At 41.5% G+C, this 22,138-nt stretch overlaps 1 protein-coding gene across 16 annotated transcripts in view; it reads right to left on the bottom strand.

Annotated features, from left to right (window-relative positions):
* The window catches only part of NFIA (nuclear factor I A), a 410,936-nt gene that overhangs the window by 56,945 nt on the left and 331,853 nt on the right, over positions 1–22,138 (bottom strand). For 8 of the 16 annotated variants that reach the window (XM_032696708.1, XM_032696715.1, XM_032696716.1 and 5 more), the window contains one exon: positions 20,786–20,913. In XM_032696708.1, the coding sequence (XP_032552599.1) occupies positions 20,786–20,913 (128 nt within the window). Of the gene's footprint in view, positions 1–3,557; positions 3,597–4,637; positions 4,725–20,785; positions 20,914–22,138 lie in introns of all 16 variants that reach the window. The other 8 variants (XM_032696705.1, XM_032696706.1, XM_032696704.1 and 5 more) reach the window with 2 other exon arrangements.

Here is a 22,138-nt window from a genome sequence, read left to right as displayed (position 1 = left end):
ATGAGGCTGATATATATTTAAATGGACCAGAAAATGATGCGTGAGAATTGAATGCACAAATCCTTCCAGAACAAATAAATATCTGTGAACCTCTTTCCCATGTACCTACGTGCCTTACTAACAGAGGGACTGAAATTAGAATTCACTTTGATGGAGTGAATGGAGTCACAGCAAGAGGAGAACAATCCCTTCTATCCAAATCTATAGCTGTATTTATACCTGTGTATATATATATATCTATCTCCAATTTCACTCCATTAATAACTACCATTATTCTGCCTGCACACATCTTAAACAAAAACTCCATCTCTCGTTAGTCACATTGATAGACCAGCTCATATATTTACCTCCAAAGACAAATTTTGGATAATTACCCCAATATTCCCACTACACTCTTGAAGGAGATTTTGTAACAAAAGCTATGAATGAAATATGATCTGGATCTTCCTTCTCAAGGCACACTAGGAAAAGGAATCACGGAAACTCAGATATCATCAGGTGGACCATGAACTCAACAACATGCGGAACAAATAGATGATGCAGAAAAACAAGTTGGCTGTTGAATAAAAACCTGATACATGGGAAGAATTTTTCAAGGAATTTTCATCCTTCTGTGCAAATTATTCCAGCAATTTCACTGAAATCAGTATCAACAAAAATGCTGATCAGCTGCTATATTTTTTTTCCTGGGGAATCCTTAATTTCAAGCTTCTTGAAATGTTGATGGCTACAGTCCTGCCAGTTATAGTAAGTCTGTTCTGCTTAGTGCTGCGCAAACTTTGTCATCAGCCGAGATACAATCGCACTAACTGCCATCCATCAGTTTACTGTATTAATTGCTCCAGTATACACAAAATACAACACAGATGGAAATTCACTCATCCTAATGAAGTGCTCTTTAGTTTCTACGTTCTGAACGGATACTGGCTCCCCTGGTTGCATTCGGAGTTGCCATGATCACTGATTAACTACCTGCCAGCGAGCACCTCGCTTCACAAGGCTAAATCCAGCTTAATAAACAGTGATTTTACAGAAGAAAAATGAAAGCTCCCCCTCTATCCACTTATCAAACTACTGCATATGCATCACCAACACACACAACCAGTTTCCTCAGAACTCGACATCTGACAGATCATCAGGAAAACAGAGCTAATCTATCCGTACCCATCAACATCGTATCATAGGTGACTGCCAGATACTTAAGAAGCCATCCAAAAGAAATGTCACAACTCTTTTTCAAGACACTACAAAAGAAATGTTCCAAATAAAATAAAGCAAATGCACGTACAAGTAAATGAGCCAAAGAACTTAATAAAAAGAGATTGATTAAAATGAGGACCAGAATGTTCAAAAAGGACTGAGAGAGAGAGAGAGGTGCCAAAGGCGCATTAAATGGATTCAATGGCTTGAGGTTTTAAATGCTTTTGGACTCCTCAGCAATTTTTAGCCAAAAATGATAATTCAAGTTAGAATCAAAATTCTGATGTCACTTAGGGAAAAAGGAGGTTGAAATTTCTCCTTCGTAAGTGAGCACTAATCCACTTACAAAGGAGAAATATCAATTTATACTGATGGAAAACTTTGCCTACAGAATTTTAAAGCCGAGCACTACAATATTGCCCATTATTTTAAAATTCTACCCCATTAAAGTCTGTCTTAAATTGTTTGGTACAACGTTCCCATAGAGTGTATTACCTTATCTGTTTGTATCTGTGTTTACAGCATCATCTGGATATGTTTTAGATCACTTAAGTTAGGCTTCATTCCTGCTCTGTCACCCAAGCAGTTCTTTCAATAACTAATAAACTAGTACTAAACATCCTACCAATTTCTTAAAAATATAATTTAATGAGTTTTACATTTAAAAACTTTAATGAGAAGTGTAATAAACAGCAGGATAACAGTTCAATTTTCCCTTTGATTTAATGTTAGCTTTGGCATCATTTTACATTATATAAATATATATTGCAAGAAGAATAAAAAAAAAAGGCTAATGACGTCTTTAGACATCTCGTCTAAAATTCATGACTACATTTGTTTCATTTCAAATGCTACTTCAGAGTTTTTCAGCATACTTGGCAGATTAGATATAGCAGCAGGGACAAACTGCAGCCATCCATAGGAGAATATACCTTTATGTGGGTGCTTTGGGGATGGAACATCTATAGCTGCAAGGCAAAAAATGCCATCATAAATTTGGATGGCATTTACAAAGCCCTCTAAAAAGTCTTTGCATATGATTATAGCTGAGGTATGATATTTTTGCAAGTAAAGGACCCAGAATAGATTTATGTTTCAACTATATCTTCCTGGGATGCATATGGATGCTAAATTGCAAGTGATACTAAAGGGAATTTTAGTAACTGAAGAGGACGGAGTAGAATTTTTTGGGTTTATTTATTTATTTAATTTCCTCAAAAATCGTTTGCTCATTATTTGCATGTCATCAAACGATCATTGGCTACTCAGGCTATACATAACAATGATGGCTGCAAAACGCCCCAGGCATGAGATGGAGATGGGTAAATATGCAGATTTTTTCGACTTGTGACCTCAGTTACTGCATGGTAATGTTTTCAAATGACTTTTATGATGACAAGACTGAGTTTGGTGCTAATATTGGTTTTGAAGATTTAATTGGTGTACACTGCCATTGAACATGTGCTTTAATTAATAAAAAGCTGTGGTCAGGATTAAAAGTAGCTCAGATAATTTACCACGGACTGTAAAGTCACCTGATTTCTGCACAATTTGAGGTGAAGAGTTTATAGGTTATTCCAAAGAAAGAAAATGTTGCAAACTGAATTCACGTGCATTGTACCAACAGATTTATAATTTGACAGCTCAGGAGTGTACTCATGGAACTGTTATGTTTTGCTATCTGGTAGTTCTTGGTGTTTTTACCATCTGAGTTTGAGAGTCACAGGACTGAAAAGTCATATTATTTCTCCATAACACCAAAAATAATTTGTAGGTGACACACAACTGTTGCGCTCTTTACTGGGAAGTGCCCATTTCCAGTTGCACACCGGTGAGTCCCCACTGGAATGGCACTGCAGACCTGCCACCAGCAGTTCCCAGGCAGCAGAGACTGAAACTGCTTTCCAACAGGTGAGTTCTCAGACAGGTGAAGAAATCAGGCTCACTTTTCTGCATTCCCAGTGGCTTTAGGATTCTGGGACGGAAGACAGAGCACAGCAGTTTGGCTTTGGCATCATTTCCAGAGGAGCCGTGGATGGCCATGCTGCTCATGTGAGCTGCCCAACACCTCTCTCACCCATGGAACAAGTGAAAACACACCTGACAGAGAGGCAGAGGGCTCCCAGGGAAAATCTCCCTGCAAGTTCCATGAAAACAGGCACAGGAAGGGCAGAGGTGACATGTAAGTGCTCCCTCCAGCGCTGTCACTCTGGCAAAGTGCTCGGCAAGAGCTCTGTCCTTACTAGACACTGGAGAATCCACACGAGAGGGACACCTGGTACATCCCCCCCAACCAACACAAAATGTCTGTGTACCGAGAACAAGAGCATTGGCATTGTTTGAATAAGCACACCCACCATGTAGTGCTCCGCGGTGTTCGGGGTTTCTTAGATATCCTGATTTTATAAAAGAAAGTAAAAGAAGAAAAAAGAAACAAGGTGAGAGAGAACACTATCATATTTTGTAGCAAGCAGGATACTGTGTGAAATCTTGGCCCAGTGAAGTGATAAAGGGGAAGCTTTCAGTTTGCTTAAGGGAAAACTTACAAGCAAATAGTAAAATTACCAAAATACCACATTGCAGAAAATGGGTGCATTTAGGTTCAATTAAGCTGTAAAAAGGAAAATGGCACTTTAGCTTGCAAAAATGAAGGGACAGAGGGAGCTATCAGAAGCAACTTTACAAGATTTGTATGCATGAGGATGCTGCTTCACTGGACCAAGAAAGCTACAGTATGGGACAGGATTTTTCTTTTATCAGACACTTTGCTATATAGCTTTGTCGAACCTCAGAAACTCCTGCTCTGGCATTATGAAATAATCCTACATAACTTGATCTCATGAGCTTAGAAACACAGAAAAATAGCCATGCCAAATCAGATTACAGGGATCCACCTAGTCCAGAATCCTCTCACTGACAGTGGGAACTAATGGATGCCTAGAAAAGAGTAAAAGACCAGGGAAAGCATACAGTGATAATTCTCCAAAACACTCTCCCAATGATTTGTGATTCAAGGACTTCTAGGACAAAGTTGATATCACGGTATTGAAGCTGCTCGAATCCAAATGCACAGATTTACATTCCCCCCTCCTCCCCATTTTTGGATTTCTACCCCCATGAGATTTCTACCAGTCACACAGAAAAGGTTTCACAGTTTGGTGCTGGCAAGTCCAGCGTTCTTGCCACTAACTCGGAATGAGCCAACAGCTTTCCAGCCCAATGATGTTATGTGTATAAGAGCATCCAACACTTTTTCCTACGTAAAAAAGTGACATGTGTGCTGAGGTGCTCTAAGTGTAAATACTTTGGGAGATTTGATATTTTTTTTTTTTTTTAAAAAAAAAGCAAGAATCTGGTTGTAAATTGATATTAACATTTTTCAGTATATGTGTAAAACACATGTTTCAGAAGAATAGAAGAGAGAAACTGTCACTCACTGGGAAGCTTTAGAGCTATCTGGCTCCCTGGGAAACTGCATGCAACTATTCTGGTGTCCAAGGGTTTGACCAGTGAGTTTCCTCTTCCTGCAAAGAATGAATGCAGAAGTAATAGAAAGTCTGAGGGGGAAGATTTTAGCAAATGGCTAAAGATAATCCTATTCTGCCCACTCCAGCAGGTAGGAAGCAGGTGGTGGTGGAAAAAAAAGGGTGGGAAAGGAGAAATGCCTCTGTTGCCCTCCCAGCAGCTGGCACAGGGAAGGGCAGGAGACTAAACTAGGAGAGACCCGCACCCTTGCAGCTCAGCCCTCTGAAATCCCTTTGTGATGCTGCAGTGACATGCAACGATGCCGACAGGTCATCCCAGTCCCAGCACTGCCACACAACGTCAGGACGTTCTGCTCTGATTCTCTGGGGTCTTGCTGTGACTCCCTTTCAGGACAGAGCACGGCTCACCGGCACTCGGGGATTGAAACTCAGCACACTGGGCTGGTGCGGCTTCATTAATGCTGCCACCAGCAACACAAAAATCCCATATTCCCAGACAGGAACACTGGCTTCTCAAGCATCCTATTTGTTTTAACATCCACTTTTCAGAGTTTTTAGAAAGTTTTAATTTTCTAATCAAATTGGTGCCTACACGTGATTTTTTTACTCCATTTATTAAAAGAATCGGTAAAAGTAGGGTTCTAAAAAAAAAAGCTTATCCTTACATTTTTATGGCATATTGACTTTGTAAGAGTCTACAGGCAGGAGTGATATATCAGGGAGTCCCTATAACTTTACTTAAAGCAAAAAATTAGAAAGTGATCAAAAAGTTTTATAGAGGAGAGCAGAAACATAATTTTAAGCCTCTTAAAATTGCCTGGACTGTGAAATCAAGTAATGAACACTAGAAAAGGATCTGTCAGCTGGAATCAAAGCTTAGACTAGTCAGCATTTTCTTCCTAAACCTTATTATGGCAAAGATTTTTCATCTCTGCACTCTGTTCAGCCCAACAAATAAACTGACTTGACCTCCACCTGTTACCCGGTGAAGTCCCCTGTCATCTCTGACTAAACCCTATTCTTTTCCTTCAAAGCCCTCGGCACCACTGAGAAGGTGGGAAGACACAGCTGTGCACTGACTCAAATTGATACCAGTTCATAACCAGACAGCGTTTCACAGTACAAATTACAAGCAACAGAAGAGAGAAAAAAAAAAGAAAAAAAAATGTAGTGCCAATGAATTCTGGAAGGGGGCAACATTTTTCATCCCTTTAACAATGAGATTTTCATAAAAAGAAGGTTTCTTTATTTTTTTTTTTTGTATGTGATATTATGGACTAGCATTTGAGGCAAGAAACATTTTGCTTATGCCATAACAATGAACCTGTGCTAACACCACATAGGAAGGATTGAAGAACATAACGGAAGCTATTTGTGCTGCTTTTATATTTCATAAGTTGAATGCATTAAACTGCTTCAAAGAGGTTCAGCTCCAATTGCACATAGGTTTCTAGACTTAGGAACAAGTCACAGTTATATAATGCAACACTGCTAAATAAAAAAAATTAAATATTATGAAACACAGAACAGCAAGATATGTCATAAGGAAACCCATAAAGCTACAGCAGTCATTTCTTCAAATATATCATTGTGGTAAAACCATGTAAGAAGCTTTCTAATACAAAGACATATCAGAAAAAGCCATTTCATATAAAGTTGGACTTCTCTGGGTGATTAATGCTACGTTCAACAAAGGAGACAGTGTCTGTCTAATTACATTAAATACTTATCTTCTAGGGATTGGCAGGGTGTTTCTGCTCAATGTCACTTTTCATGACAATGTAATGATAGATCCGTTTACTTACCAGTGCCATTAGCAAAAATTGTACTGTTTTCTCAACTGCCCTCATATCATGAAAATATTTGATTAACATACTGCAGTTTATCTAATACTTTAAGCAACATATTCTGCATAGTTTTCTCTCTATTAAAAGAACAAGATTACAGCTTGTAAAATTTTTATTGCACTCACACAAAAATAAATGAATAATGTGTGATATAGTTCAAGTATCTTACTAGCTCACAGAACAGGTTTACTTGATTTAAAATATTAACTTGTAATTAAAATATTAAGATTTGGGGGGAAACAAGCAAACAAACAAAGTCAGTACTCTGAGGCACTACTTCCCATCCAGACTTTAGTTATTATTTCCTTTTCATTTCAGCACATCTTTTGAAACTTTTAATACCTTGGGGGAAAAAAAAAAAAAAGAAAAAAAAGCTTTCATTCCTTTGCTGAAAAATAGATATGGCCATCTCCCAAGTCTTTAAAATTCACCACATCGTGAACTGACTCTTCGGAGCGCTACTGTGCCAACATCCAGCAAACAATAACTCTCTGGAAGAGTGTACCCAGCCAAGGCAGTTTATATAGTAACAAGATAATTTCATAAACTTATATTGAAGAGCAAGGCTGTGATGTAACATTCTAGCAGTATATATCAGCTACCTGATATTTACTAACAAGGTTAAACTCCTATCTGTTTGTGTCAGCACTCTTCATAATTCACTTTTTAATGGATGGACAGGAAAAGTCAGCAGTGTATGGCACAGATCATTTTTGAAATAGGACAAGACAGCTTATGGCAGTAGCTATTCCAAACCACACTCCCTCTTTCCATACCATCACATCAAGTCTATGCTCAGCAACTACAATGCTTCAAATCTACTCATAAACCTTTTGGGGTGTGGATTTCTATTTCTAAGTAAACGAGTAAACTTGAAAAACAAAGAATCCAGAGGAGGAGGTGTCACTGTCAACTGGTACCATGTATAGAGCATCAGTTCTCAGCTCCTTGGGATCATATTCCTGTGCAGGACAAGGCACATGGGCAGCTGCCTTCCTTCCACGAGGAGTTAAGACATCAACCCCATTTTGTTACAGCTCCTCATGCTGCCACAAAATGGCAGCAAGAATGTACCAAAATTGACTCGTATTAGGCATAACTCGACACAGCAACGCAGAATTAACCAAAACTGCCTTAAAATCCCTTGCAAGTGACTCTTGCAGCGAGAGGATGACACCGCAGCCAACTGCCACATGTGACTCTCCAAATTAATAATGGATTTAGGATATTCATTCCCTGAGCTGAGAGGGTTCAGGGTGTGTCTGCAATTATCGAGATATAACCCTGACACACATTATCCTTCTATCAATGTCATTTCCCTTAGTAGCCAACAGATTATCAGCAGCTTTGTGATATTCCAGGTGTCAAAGAAGAATTAAAACCACAACAATTGCACAAACAAAGGGACAAAAGATGGGATACGTGTTTCTGAGCCCTGCATATCAATTTAATATGTGCAGCTGACAATGATGCAAATGTCCTCGGGAGAGAGGCAGCAAGATCCGTGCCCAAACATACACACACCACCGTCAGCAAGATGGCAGGGAACAGAAGCAGTAGGATTCCCAGCCCAGGACACATGCCTCAGCAGGCAAAGCAACCCAACGAAACAATCCTCTGGTTGGGGAGAATTTTGGAAGCACCTGATATGGAAAAGGGCCCTAAACAAGCCAGATGGTACTTTTAGCTGGCAGCAGAAAGTAGGAGACAGCCAAAAACATTACAGCATTTCCCCAAGAGGCCAGCAAATCGATTTTTAACCATTTTTTTTCGAAGTGACGCTATGAATATAAAAAATAATGTTTCATTGCATTTTTGAATCGCTAATTTTATGAATAATACACTTAAGAAGGCAACAACTGGAAGAGATGAGAAAGCAGCGGATTTTGACTTTCCCAGGGTGGTTATATATCTGACATCAGGTTTCTATTCAGTCACTGCCACTGTTTACTTGGAATTAAGTGCCAGTTTTTGTTCAGGGTTTTCCACATAACATTAAAGAGAAAAATCCAGCGAAAGTAGAGAAATAGCATTGTAAAACCACAATAGTACAGCAGTTCACAGGACATGGGAGAAATGCTGTTTGTAAGACTGTTTTGCCCTCTTAAAACCTGTCTCCCCCCCAGATTATTGGGTTTTTTAGATGATCATTTTTTAACAGAGGACAAACAATTCTTTAATACTTACGAGGTCCCATTTGGTCAGGGATTTGCATACGAAATACAGCTGTTTAGAGAATCTTTTAATTTTTAAAGTCTCCAAATGTCTAGAGTTTGCAATTCTGCCTGGATGACAGGAGTCTTTTCAGGAATCAACTTGATGTCATATGTCAAACCTTCCCTTTGACAGCCAGGAGCAGCTCCTTGCAGAGCACATTTAAGTTATGTGTGGCTGAGCAGTTTTCACTCAAGGAATGGAAAAGAAGGGTGGGTTGTAAGGACTGAAAAGGCAGAGCAAGGCAGAGGAGTCATGAACAAAGTGGGAATGACCATCACCCTTTGATTCAAAGCTGCACCTCACATCTAGAGCTGACCACATTCCGTGGAAGAGTCAGGATGACGCTTTAATTCTGTTTGCTGTTATTTCAGTTAAGAGTAAAGGCAAGCCCTAAGACAGGGTTAAATCTGGACTACATCCAAAGTGCTTTCTCCTGTTCAGAGCAAGGTAGTGCATTAGTGTGCTGCTTCAAGGATAATACTCCTGGAGACAAACATGGGCTACTGTAATAAAATACTAAATACAAAGAAAGATAATCCATGCATTTATATTTTCCCAATCTCATTGATTGCAAATCCTTATTTTTTTTTTAAATAGCAGTATTTCCCCTCCTATAGGTGGAACCTAAGACATTGCCTCCAGCCCTTGACAATATAAAATACTCCTATTCTTTTCCAGATTTCTGCTCTTGGAGCTGAGGACTGCAGGCACCACTTCACTTGGATGGCTTTTGGGGGTTCAAAGACCTGCATGCAAATCCCATTGAGGCAAAAGAAGACTATGCACAAAACGGTAAAACAGCCTATAATTTTCCAGCTAATTTTAGCAACAGGATCTCTTATGTTATGCTTTTTGGTGTATATTACATTAAAAATAACAGTGAGAAGACCAGAAAGGATGATCTCAGTAGGGCTGTGCCAGAGTGGTGGGAGCAAGCAGAGGTGGAGTATGTTAAGGATCACCTGCTCTTCCCTGAGCAAGATACCAGTGGAATCAGAACAGAACTGTGGCCAGTATACATGCCAGATGAAGACACTGCTGAGGTTTAAGTGTCTTTGGAGATGGAAAATGAAAGAATTAAAATATCATCCCTTCTTTAGGCTCTGTGGGGGATCACTGCATTCACTCCGTGAGCTCTGGGGTTAGGGGTCAAAGTCACAGACTAATAACTCTGGGTGCACAACACAGCTGCTGTCACAGCACACAGACATTCCTGGAGGTGTAAAATGGTTCTGCAGCCACTCAGCCAAGTTGTTACCTGAGCTAACAGGCTGCTAGATGGATTTCGTGCTTCCCTGTGCTCAGTGACTGCTGTGGTCAAAGTGTTGGGGCAGCACTTACCTTGAAAGAAAGTAAAGAAAGTAACTGGGGAATGATTTATTCACTACTTCTGGCGGTGAAAAAAAAAACCCAACAAACCACTACATCAAGCAAAATGATCAGGCAACAGACAAAAGAAGTGGTTCTTCCTTACTCAGCACCATGTAAAATGGAACTCCCTGCCGTGGGATGTTGTAGAGGCCAAAATAAAGAATGGGTTAAAAGCACATCTCTGAAATAAAAGTTCACTGATGGCTGTCAAACACAAAGATGTGAACAGAGCCTCTGGCTCATGAAACTAAGCTGTTTGCTGGCAAAATCCATGAGGCTGTACTCTGAAAAGCATCACTGCATGCCTGTCCTGCTGTTGTATTCTTCCTGAAGTGCCCACAACTCAGAGACAGTGAACTGGAATAGGTGAGCCTTCAGTGTGGCTGAGAAGAGACATTTGCTCCTCTCTGTGGGCAGATCCACAGTTGTTGTAGGCTGGAATGTGCTGTACCTGGCAGTTGAGAAGCAGGAAAATTACAGCAGGTATCCAGTACAATGAAATGAATACATTAAGGAGGATTGCTCCTCACCTTGTGCAGAACCAGGGGCACATCTAAAGTCAGTGTGGCTGACCATGTGGGAAAGGGAATGGAAAAAAGAGATGTAATTGAGTCTTCTTCTTGGTCCTGTACCACGTTCTGAAAGTGTTCAAGCCAGGTTGGACAAGGCTCTGAGTAACCTGGTCTACTGCAAGGTGTCCCTGCCCATGGCAGGGGGTTGGAATGACATGAGCTTAAAGGCCTCTTCCAACTGTTCTATGATCCTCCCTGTCCCCTAACACCTTTCATTGCACATTTTAACTTTGGGTGAAAATGTTTCCTTTAAAATAAAGCCTGTTTTCTCCTCTAAAGCCAAGATCAAACATGTGCAGGGAGTACAGTAGCTGCACTGTCTGCTATGCAGTGGAGTGATGGTTGTACTGGGAATGTTAATAAACAGTGCCCAGAGCAGAACTTCTGCATAAAAAAAGTGTGTATGTTACATCTCTCCCCCTCTCCCCTGTCTCATGCAGTATTTACACAGCTGTGCTTTGCAAAAAGTGTAGGGGGGGTTTATTATTATTTTTTGGTAATTTATTTACCTAAGATAGCCCAGCATCTGTTTTGTGGTGAGCTTCTTTCACAAAGTTTCACAGTTGCCTTGACTTGATGCAAAAGGAGGTCATGGTCCTTACTCAGTGATCTTAAAACCATTTGTTTCAACCAGTTAGCCATTCTATTTGGCTAATTTGTGTTCTGTTCTGTGTTTTCGGTTTGTCCTCTGCTTGGAAATGTGCATCCTTGGGGAACTGATCTGGCTAGGTGAGTATTTAAATTATCTGTTTTACAAAATGCAGAAGTGCACAGGAATTTGCAATAATATGCATCATTTACTGGCTCTCAATATGTACTGTATATTGGCTCTGAAGATTACTAATATTTTCCAGCTGCCTCAAAAAAGAAAAAAAAAAAGAGTTAAATGGAGTCTTTGCAGTGGGTCCTTTCCCATGACTGCCTACACAGGTGATGAAGACTTTCCTGTGTCCTGAAGAATTAATAAGCCTGAACATTTCTATACCAGCAGCATACCACAGGAGATAAAATATTGCTTCTGCTTCCCAAACACATTAGAAAAAGCAAGTCTGCTGATCTCAACTGCTAAGACAGCACATGAAAGGAATGTAGTCCATTTCCTAACCAAGATCTAATCTATAGAAGAGTTTATAGATCCAAGTCAACATCCTGAATTGGTCCCAGAAGCAAACAAGAAAACCAGTTCAACTTTTGGAATACAGGTACAATACTTTCAGTGTGTTTAATGCCATTTTGCAACTAAGCAGCCCCAAGCTGCACTATCAGATGATCTTCAAGGATATCTGGGTCAGCGGAGACCTGTCTGGAGCTCACAAAGATTCATGTTTGACAGACACTAAATCAGTAAGAAATGCACAGCCACAGTCAACCAGAGGAGCTTCTGTCCTTCGGAGCTCACTCTGGAAAGATGCAGAAAGAGTCTGTTTTTGTCCCAATACCAAGGAAGGCTATAGTTTTCACTTGGTATCAAAAGTGAAGCCCAAACCACAACACTGTCTTTGCTTTGTGTGTCCATGTTGGAGACTGCTGTGGACAGAGGCTGAGGACCCCCATCCCTGGAAGTGTTCCAGGCCAGGTTAGACGAGACTGGGAGCAACCTGGTCTAGTGGAATATATCCCTGCCCGTAACAGGGGGTTGGAACTGCGTGTTTGAGATCCCTTAGAATCCAAACCACTCTGGGATTCTATGATTCTACGTCCAGCAGAATGGGTAGCAGAACACAGCTCTGCCAGCAAAATGTCTGAAGAACTTTTAAGTCCATGGATGAGCAATACAGCACTCCCATTCCAGAAATCCTGTTGTCATCAGGAAGCATTGTTCCAGCATTTGTCAGAAAATAGTTTTCCATGCATTAAATGTTTCCTATCAATCTGAAAAATTATGCAGGTGATGCTAATTGTGTGTGAAGACAGAAATAGTTCAGGTGATCTTACGTTGTGACACAGGAGATCTGCTTTTAACTCAGTCAGAGAAAACTGTGTATGGGTGATGCTAGGACCAGGCCAGTCAAAAACAACTTTAATTTGATAACTAAAGTAAAATTCTTTCTGCATTTTTAACTCAGAACTCCTACAGCTCCATAGTCATTTTTAAATGATGCATTTCCTGACATCTGGAACTGGATGTGAGAAGCAAAGCCACAACACTGACTGACCGACTGACTTCTCCGAGACCATACTGAAGGGATGTTTTCCTCAGGGGATTACAGCAAAGCTGAGGCATGTGCTCTAACACTTGCATGGGATTACTAATTTTATTAAAAATGGAAAGTACAGTTTAGACTGAATTTCAGGGCCAAGCTTGTTGTGTTGTCCAGCGTCTGGAAAAAAAAAAAAAAGCCTTGGAGGGATGTGAAACCATCTAGAACTTTTCAATCTGAACTTTTTCAATCAATAGTTCTTACCCCACCTCTAACTTCCTTCCATGACTTTGAAGCAGCAATGCCAGCAGCATGGCATGTTGTCACAGGTCTCATGCTACTACATGAATTGCCAAAGAAAAGCTGAGCTATTGATCCAGTGGTAATTTGCTGTCAAAGTGATTCTGTCTGTTATGGCAAATGAGCAGTGTTAATCATTTGTCTTGACGAATGCCATGGCAAAAGACTGACAATGCTTAAAGCACCACTATGTACCTGCTGCATTTTTCCTGGCTCCATTAAGCTCTTGGTCTTCGCTGGCCTTGACCAATTAGAGTTTAAGATATCCATTAAGGTGCAGTTCTGGAAAAGTTCTGTTTAAAATAAACAACAACTTATATTGGTGAGTAACTCATCAGCTATGCAGCAGCCTGATTCTGATTGCCTGGCAGAGAAACACACACATTTTGTGCAGTATCTGATAAAAGATCTATAATGTGCTAACACAAACCTATCATGTAGCACCTGTGACTAACAGATTGTGATATCAAAGTCTTGATGCCTAAGTGCTCCTGTAAATGCATTAAACTTTTAGCGGCAGGAACTGTAGACTGCCAGTGACAAGGAGCTGATATGGTATTTCAGTAAAAGTTGATAAGTGTTATTGCTCTTAGAAGAAAAGAAAAATCTTATGTTCTTGAAAACCACTGGGCAGCTTGTGTTTTGATGGGATACTGTAATCCAGAGAGCAGGGATACGGGAACACATGGACTCTATGAAAAAAGACATTTCAGAAAAGTTCTGTATTCTACAGCTGCTGGAGTTCCTTGAAGTATGTTCCCATCACACATTTCACTTCAAGCATCTACCTATTCACTTGAAGCCAGATTTTTAGGCAGTTGCATGCACATGAGCCCATGTTTAACTCCATGTACCAGTAATGGAAGCATGAAGTTCCTCCTGAACAGGAGGAAGAACTTCTGTATTGTGCAGTGACTGAGCACTGGAACAGATTGCCTAGAGAGGTTGAAGAATCTCCCTCACTGGAGATATTCAAGACTGGACACAATCCTTTACCATGTGCTCTGGGATGACCCTGCTTGAGCAGGGAGGTTGGACCAGATGACCCCACTGTGGCCCATTTCAACCTAACCCATTCTGTGTGAAACGTTCCCACTGTCTTAAGATATTAAGTTCAATGGAGGAAAAAAATAGCCCTGGTGCCTGCTGGTAGATGTGCTGAGGTGTGTAATGAAGCTGCAGCACAAGGCAGGTACGATTGGAATGGCTCTGGGAGTGTGCTGCCTGACTTTACACACTGAGAATTGGAGGGCAAGACAATGTCACATCTGGGAAATACTGAGTAAGTATCATTGGCAGGGATCCTGAGTGTAGACCTCCTCGAGTCTAAGGAAATGTGATGTTTCCTAGGTTTTGTCTTTCTTCAATAGGTCTATGAGTATCCAAATAGTTTAGTTCAAGGAAATTAATAGAGATCATGAAATTCCTGTGTCTAGTAACAATCCAGTGAAAACTGCCCACTATAGCAAGTTACTGCAAAGTAGTGCCAGAGAATTATTTGATACTGAATACTGCAGGTCTGAAGCTGAATGTTTTCCCAGTAAAAAGGGATTATTTTTCTATTCCTTATTTTGTATAATACATGGTTCTCATGTTTTTCATCATATTTTCTGCAGTCAGTCCCTTGAATCATTGGCAGTAATGTAGCACAATCATTGGAAACTTCTCTGGGCTCTGAGTTAGTGCACGGCATCAAGTCCTTTGATGAGTCCATAGACCTTTTGCCTGAGGACAGATCAGACACACTCTGCATCAGTGATGCTGGGACACACTACACATATTTTATCTTCTAGGCAGTGCCAGGCAACAACTGTGTTTAGGGCATAAAGAATGCATAAAGAACACAATCTAGGATCTCCCTTACACCACTTTCTCTCGAATTTCCAAGATATAATTCCAAACAGACTTTGAAAACAAACTCTTGTGGTCATCTGAGCTCTGCCTGAATGAGTCTTTCTAATGCATACGGCATAAATAAAAAGTTTCTTAGTAAATATGAAGAAGTTTTCTTGCGTGCTGAGAAGAAAGCCCCTGCCAGACTTAAGAAAAGCATTATTGAAACAAGAGTTTGGACTGGTTGCCTGCATGTGGTTGTTCCACAACCAGCAGTGGGGAGAGGCACGGCACCATTAAGTTAGGTGTCACTGCCACTGCAAGAGAAATACTCCAAAATAAGATCTCAGCTCCTTGGTTGCATAGAAATTCCTCAGAACCTGTTTTCAGACAGACCCATAGATGCTGGCATGAGAACAAGCAGCAGTAGCCCAAGTGGTTTAACGAGCAATCATGAGGCTGACTTTAATAGCATCGTTACTACTGAAGACGTGTCCAGCAGTCTAACGGGAAGCTCTCGAGCTTACTGCAGGTTCATATAAAATTATCAGTGTCATAAGCCTCTGGAACTGTGATTTTCTCTTTCAGACATTCATTGCAAGTGGTATTACTGATTCGTTAATGTTTTTGCACTGAAAGTCTCATTTGGTTCCTGGGGTTTCCAAGGTGAAGACACACAAAAGCCCAGCAGAGCATGATGGGAGGAGAACAGCCAGGATGGAGTTGAGGCAAGGGGAGGTGGATGACCAGGACATGAACAGTCCCATCAGTCTTTCAGTGGAAGAAGGACTACAGAGCTTCAGCCATTTTGCAAACCAAGCTGGTCAAGACGACAATCAAAGCAGAGCTAATTGTCCCTTCAGATATCTCAAGAGGTGCAAGCAGTACAAACATGTACCTTTCCTGAGATTACTGTCCTCTAGGGACTAAACTACCTTGTGGAAACACAAGTAGAAGATTTAAGAATACAACTAGAAGATCTAAGTAAAGAAACAAGTAGAAGATCTAAGTAAAGAAACCAACAGGATGCTCTGAATTTGCATCTTAAACTTTTTTCCATGCCATGCTGTAGAAACACAATGGGAGCAGAATTGGCAAACACCATCCATATGCTTCACAAAATGACTGACGGAGCACAATGTGAACATTACTTCTGGACTGGATCAAGAGAACGCATTAAAAAAAATGCATAAGTGGAATACAGATATACATTAACTCAATCTTCTCTTATTATGGAATTAAAAATTGTATACCTGTAATTATGGCTTACCTCCATTCCAAGCAGAGCTGCCACAGAACTGAACACAGGCCAGCTTTGTGCAGGAGTTCAAAGCCAGTGTGATGTTGCCTTATTTTCTTGCTAACATCATCTTTATCCTCTCTTGCCCTTCTTCTCAGTTAATAAGAGTTATGTACTGAAAGTGCTGAGATAAAGTAATGGTAAGGAGGATACTACAAAAGGTATTTGAAAAGCAGAAGTAATTTACTACATGTCTGCTTTGTTTTACTTCCTAAGCCTTCCTATTGTGAAAGGAAATTCATCTTTTCTGGCAGACTCCAGCCTTTTTAGGCCGGAGAGCTCCCCAGGAGCTTTTGAATGCAGGTAAATGGATGTGAGACTCAAGGAGTACAGTACAAGCAACATGGGATTAATGTTGAGTTTTGCTTTGGCTGTCACATCTGACGTATAAGGAGAGTGCTGCATCCTTGGTTGCAAGAAGTATCTGGATGTAAAAACACAAGGCTGAGTCTTTGCTCATTGCTATAAGACTGAAATGCTGCAAATGGAAAGGTAGTGTTGCTAGTGGGTGAAGCACACAGGATCTACAACCAGGTGGGTGAGGCATGTGGGATCTACACCCAGCAAAGTTTCCACATAAGACAGACGTCCGGGTGCTCCAAGCAGAGCATGTGAAAGCTCAGAGGAAGGGCTGTGGATGGACAATAGGTGCAGCCTGTATCCTGCACACAGCAGGGACCCAAGAGTAGGCACAGGGGAAGCATCCACTGCCTAATCTAAATAGCACACAGAGTGGTTTTGTCCTCTTCTGTTCTCCTGCCAGTTTGCACATATGTTCTGAGTATACAGCCTGCCCTCCAAAGACCACTTACAGGGGCAATCACAGGGAAGCAAAGCAGGGAGAAAGTATCCAAAAAGGGAATTTGTTCAAGAGAAAAAAATGGAGACAGATGTAGAGCGACTAGTCACGGCTGGCGGTAAATAACCCTCTGCCTGGAGTGCTCTAAGAGGAGTTTACATATTCCATTTCATATTTCCTTTCTAGGAAGTCAAATCTTTGTTTTCCTGGCATTTGTTCTTTTTCCCTTCTGTATAGTCTGTAACTGTTTTCTCATTTTTCCTTTCTCTTCTATGTTTTGCTGTCTTTCAAGTGCATTTCTCCTATTTCCCCCTAATTTTCCTGCACTGTCCCAGGCAACATCCTTTACTACCACCCTCTCACAGTCTCTGTGCCATGAGCACGCGGATGCTTCACACCTGCTCCTATGTCTGAATCTCCCCTCTTTCTCATGTGCACACCTCAAAATTAAGCAAATGCAACACACAGAGACAGAATATTCATCCTCTCGCTCCCATAAACCTGTCAAGGCATATAGGCCAAGAAGCTATCTCTGCATAAATCTAAATCTCTTGTGAGGAAGCAATCTACTCAGAGGCAATAAAGCCAAAGGATATATTATTATCTTTGGTGTGGATCCTACTGGGTTGGGAAGTTGGCTGCTGGCTCCTCTCTGAACTTTCCTTCCCAGCCAGAGCAGCCATCCCACAGACAAGTCTAAGCTTCCTTTTCTTGGTCTGATTTCTTCCTCCTGTTGTTTGGCCAGTAACCCAAAGAACAGGGTTTAATTATGGAGTTTGGAAACCTGGCTTACACTACTCTGCCAGCACAGGTTAAAACTTCAGCCTGTCTTCTGAACCCGCTTCATTCTGCACTGCTGATACCTGTGTTATCCCATGCAGCATAAAATGAATTGCATGGAAGAAATGCCAAGTCAAACAAAAAGATGGGCTTAGTCTTCAGACTTCTACTGTGAATTTCACTGAGAAAAAAACCAAAACACTGAAGCTCAGAGATTATTCCATGTTAAAACTGTGCCACCATTTTGATTGTAGATTAAATAAATGGCAAGGCCTTTTTCTGTAAATAAAGACATCAGAAAGGATAGATCTGAAACAGGTCCAGACTCCAAAGCTCTCTCTCAGAGAGGAATGTCGCGGCAAGCCACTGGGTAATAGGGAATGTTAACATCACTTGTACAGCTTTTAGAGGACCAATTTATTTTCTAGGCAGATGCCCCACTGAAGACTCATAAAACATTTTACACTTCTGGAGATGAAATACCCGTGTGAAACACAAAGGGTCACATGTTAATATCAGACCCAGGTGTGATGTCTGTGCACAGACCACAGCAGGATGTGTCCCTTGGTGGAGCACCTCATGCCAGTGACACACCATCGCTGCCCTGGCATGGAAGGACACTTCAGTACTGTTTTGTCCTTCACCACCGATGAGCTGTGGCTCTTCAGGTAATCTCTCTGTCAGCCGTGCTCTTGCAGTGACCCTGTTTTACAGAGAAGCTGAGGCAATGAATTCAGAGGACAGGCTGCTGGAAAGCCATGGCAGAAGCACTGGGGGGGGGCTGTGTGGATATAGCACAAGGGTGGCTTGGAAGTGCATCCCACATGGGCAGGATAAAGCTCTTTTTCTTCATAGCTGTGACAGTGATAGATGGCTTGGTGAATCTGAGCTATATCGAGTTGGTACCTGGCTAGAGTCCCTGATGCTGCAAGGTGATTGTCTGCCATTTTACAGGCAAGACTAAGCAGAATCTGGGATTTTTCTATAATAAGTGAGGAAGGTCATCAGGAAGGAAGAACCTTCTCTCCTCTGACTTGTTCTTGCCTTTCTGAGCACCTCAGGAAGTTTGACATGGGTAGCTGCGCTTCTTCACAATGGGCACCCAATGGAGCAAGGTGGTGGAGGTGCTTCCGAGGTGTAAGGCTTTAGGCACTTCTCTTGCTTAGCTCAGCAGCTCAGTGCCACCATCTAGCCAGGACTTGGATGAGCCAGAGGTAATGACCACATGTGGGGAAAACCACCAGAGGTGACAGCAAAATTAATAGCCAACCTCTGGCTGTTGCACAAATGGAGAACATTTGTCATTAACAAAGAGTACCCCAAACTTTGGAGGGAGCTGTTCCCCCGTCTGACAATGATGTAGAAGCAGTGACCCACTCAGCTTTTAGCCATCTGTGCCTGCACAGGAGGTTGTGATCTCTCCCTTTCACTGTGCACTGAGCTTTGGTGTGTGTTTTTGCTGCTCCATGAGCAGACCGGTTTAGTACAAGGTGAAGCTCTCCCTTACATCATCTGGAGCCTGGAGCTGATGGAGGAAACAGCCTCTGGTGCCTACAGAGCAGGACACCTCACTGCAAACACCAGAGCCCTGGGGACGGCAGTGGCAAGGCAGTCACGGGGAGCCTGGCACTTGTCTGCCTGCAGGTCCACCCTCTCCTCCTGCCAAAGTGCCACATCTGCAGTCAATAAGGGCCCACAAGCTGGCTCCTCCTCATTAGAGCAGAGAGGGCAGCTGGCAGGGGATCCTCCAAGGGCTCCCAGGCACAGGAATCAGTCCCCTCCCAGTCTGGAATAGCCCAAATTTGGTGACTTTCTGGGCATGCTGTAAAGGACAGCTGTTTGACAGGGTCTCCAGAGAAAGCTGTGGGTATGTTTCCTACATGATGAAGGATATAGGTGGCTGGCCAAGTGCCCACAGAACTGATTTTAATGCTGTTCAGGTCGAATTTACTTTTCTGTGCTGTATAGTTCATTATACACAGTGCCCTGAACAAGCATGTGTTGTTTCCAAACAAACCAAACCCAAACTATTTTAAATCCAAACAAACAAGAAAGACAAAAAATACCTATTGCGAAAGATCTTTTGCATTTATAGAGGACCTTCTCAAACCCTGGGAGGCTGGAGATGAAGGCACTGCTTGCCTTCCTCTAACAAATAGGACTTCTGATATTTTTATTGGCAATAAATACTTGATTATTTAGCTGTAAGCAACACTGAGGCATTAACTTCACCTATGCATGTAGCACTGACCCAGAAAAATATTTCCAATAGTATTAAGCACCCAGATGATCTCAGGATAAGTGATCAATGGACAGTTAAGTATGAAACATAACAACCCAAAAAAATGATCAACAAGAAAGATCACACACAAAAATTAACTGAGAAGAGAGACCGAAGAGCTGCTTCCTCAACCTTCTGAAGTGTAGCACCCAGTGATATCTATTTTGATATGAAGCCTCCAATCACACTTCACAGCATTACAGATTAATAAAACAACTCCTTCTGTAAGTCTCTTAAAAGTCATTACTAAGTGAGCTCAAGTGTTGTATAATGCTTGAAAAGTCCTTCTACCTTATATAAGTTTTGGGATATTTATTTAAGCAGCATAACTGATGGGGCACAGCCCAGACAGGTACTGCTTTTTGCTAGAAAAAGCTATCCCACAACAGAATCTGGACATTTTGACAGGAAAAAAGACCGCCTATCTTTTGCTGCATTATTTAAATACTTCAGATATTTGGCCAAAACACAGAAGTGACACACTACAGAAACATTCACAGCTGCAGGAGCAATAAAACCACTACCATATTTTCATTAGACTGACTGTTTCCCAGAAGTTACAAGATGTCTAGAACTGATCACCTGTCTACACAGAATTCTGATAACAAAACAGAGCAAGTGAAGATGAAGATCTCGGGCTCTGGAGAGCCGTGGCTTACCTGGCTCCACTTCATGCCATCCGCTTGACTGGCTGCCGCTGCCTGGAGACCGCCCTTGGCTAGTATAGAACGGCTCCTCACCAGGACTGTCCATCTCATCCTCCACAGACTTGAGACGTTTTGTAGAGCTGAGAAAGCAAAAACACAGAATAAAGGCTATATCTGTATGGAAAAGGAACCCTGGTACGTCTGTTGGAACATACCTTGCTAGCCCTGCTTGAGACTAACTTGGTTATGGAAGCTATAATGGATTTAAGTCCTGGGAAGGGGAAGGTGTGAATCCTGAAGAGACATCCTGACCACCTAACCTCTCAGCATCCACTTTTTGTTTCTGATTTGCTTCCTATCCAATGACTAAGCTCCACTGAGATACAAAACAACCTTTCAGTGTCCAGACTGACCCCCTAAACACGTGCTAGTTTAACTAGAAGATAGTTTGACATTTAAGCTTTTACAGCTCCAAAAGCAGGATATTTTCAAAGTACACAGAGGTCAATGAAGAGGCAGTAATTTAATTTGCATTGTGTGTTTTTTGTAACTGGAATGAATACGTGGTGACACATGAGACTTATTTTAACCGCCAGATTTTTTCACAGCTTATTCTGAAAGCAAACTGTTTATCAGTCCGAACTTCTATTTTCAATCTTTTAAATTAATCCACATTTCACATAAGAAGAAACGCAGACAAGTGAATGATGGAAGAATCCATTTTTGGTTCAAATGTTCATGTTATCCTACAAGAATAAGCATTTGACTCTGCAGCTGAGTGCCAGCAAGCACAGAAAGCCTCCAATAGGTATCTCTGGCCAGTATCAGCATTAAAAGATCCCCTGTGCTATATCACACCTCCCTTGCCAAAGGCTCAGGACACAGAAGAGCCCTTTCAGTGGTCTCTGGTGGCCACTGGCTCCGGCAGTTCTGCAGGGAGAGGATCCCGGAGCCAAAGACACTCAGCTTGGCTCTGTTTTCCATAATGAGTTGTACAGACTGCATGGGGACATTACTGAGAATTTCTCTTCTAAGTACTTTTCCAAGGCTGGATCAGTTCACTTTTTTTCCCCAAATCTGTATTCTATTAAGACTTAAGGCATTCAAGAACAGGCTCCTCTGTGTAGGGGGAACATATTTAACAGACATAAAATCTTCCACTGCAATTCCTATTGGTTTAGAACTTGCAGCCTCCCCACCTGAAGCTCTGCACAGGTAGGAGCTGGCGGGTTTGCAAAATCAGTTGGTGAGAAACAGGAAGAATAAGTCTTACAGTATGTGTGGAATGCAGGTTTGGCCATTCCTTAATTTAGAGAATTGTTATGTGTCAATAGGGGAAATTGTGTGCATACAATATAATTACTG

Source organism: Chiroxiphia lanceolata, chromosome 9 (genome assembly GCF_009829145.1).
Source record: "Chiroxiphia lanceolata isolate bChiLan1 chromosome 9, bChiLan1.pri, whole genome shotgun sequence".
NCBI classification, from domain to species: Eukaryota; Metazoa; Chordata; class Aves; order Passeriformes; family Pipridae; genus Chiroxiphia; species Chiroxiphia lanceolata.
Note: the sequence above shows the minus strand (reverse complement) of the source record. Positions and strands in the feature narration are given on the sequence as shown.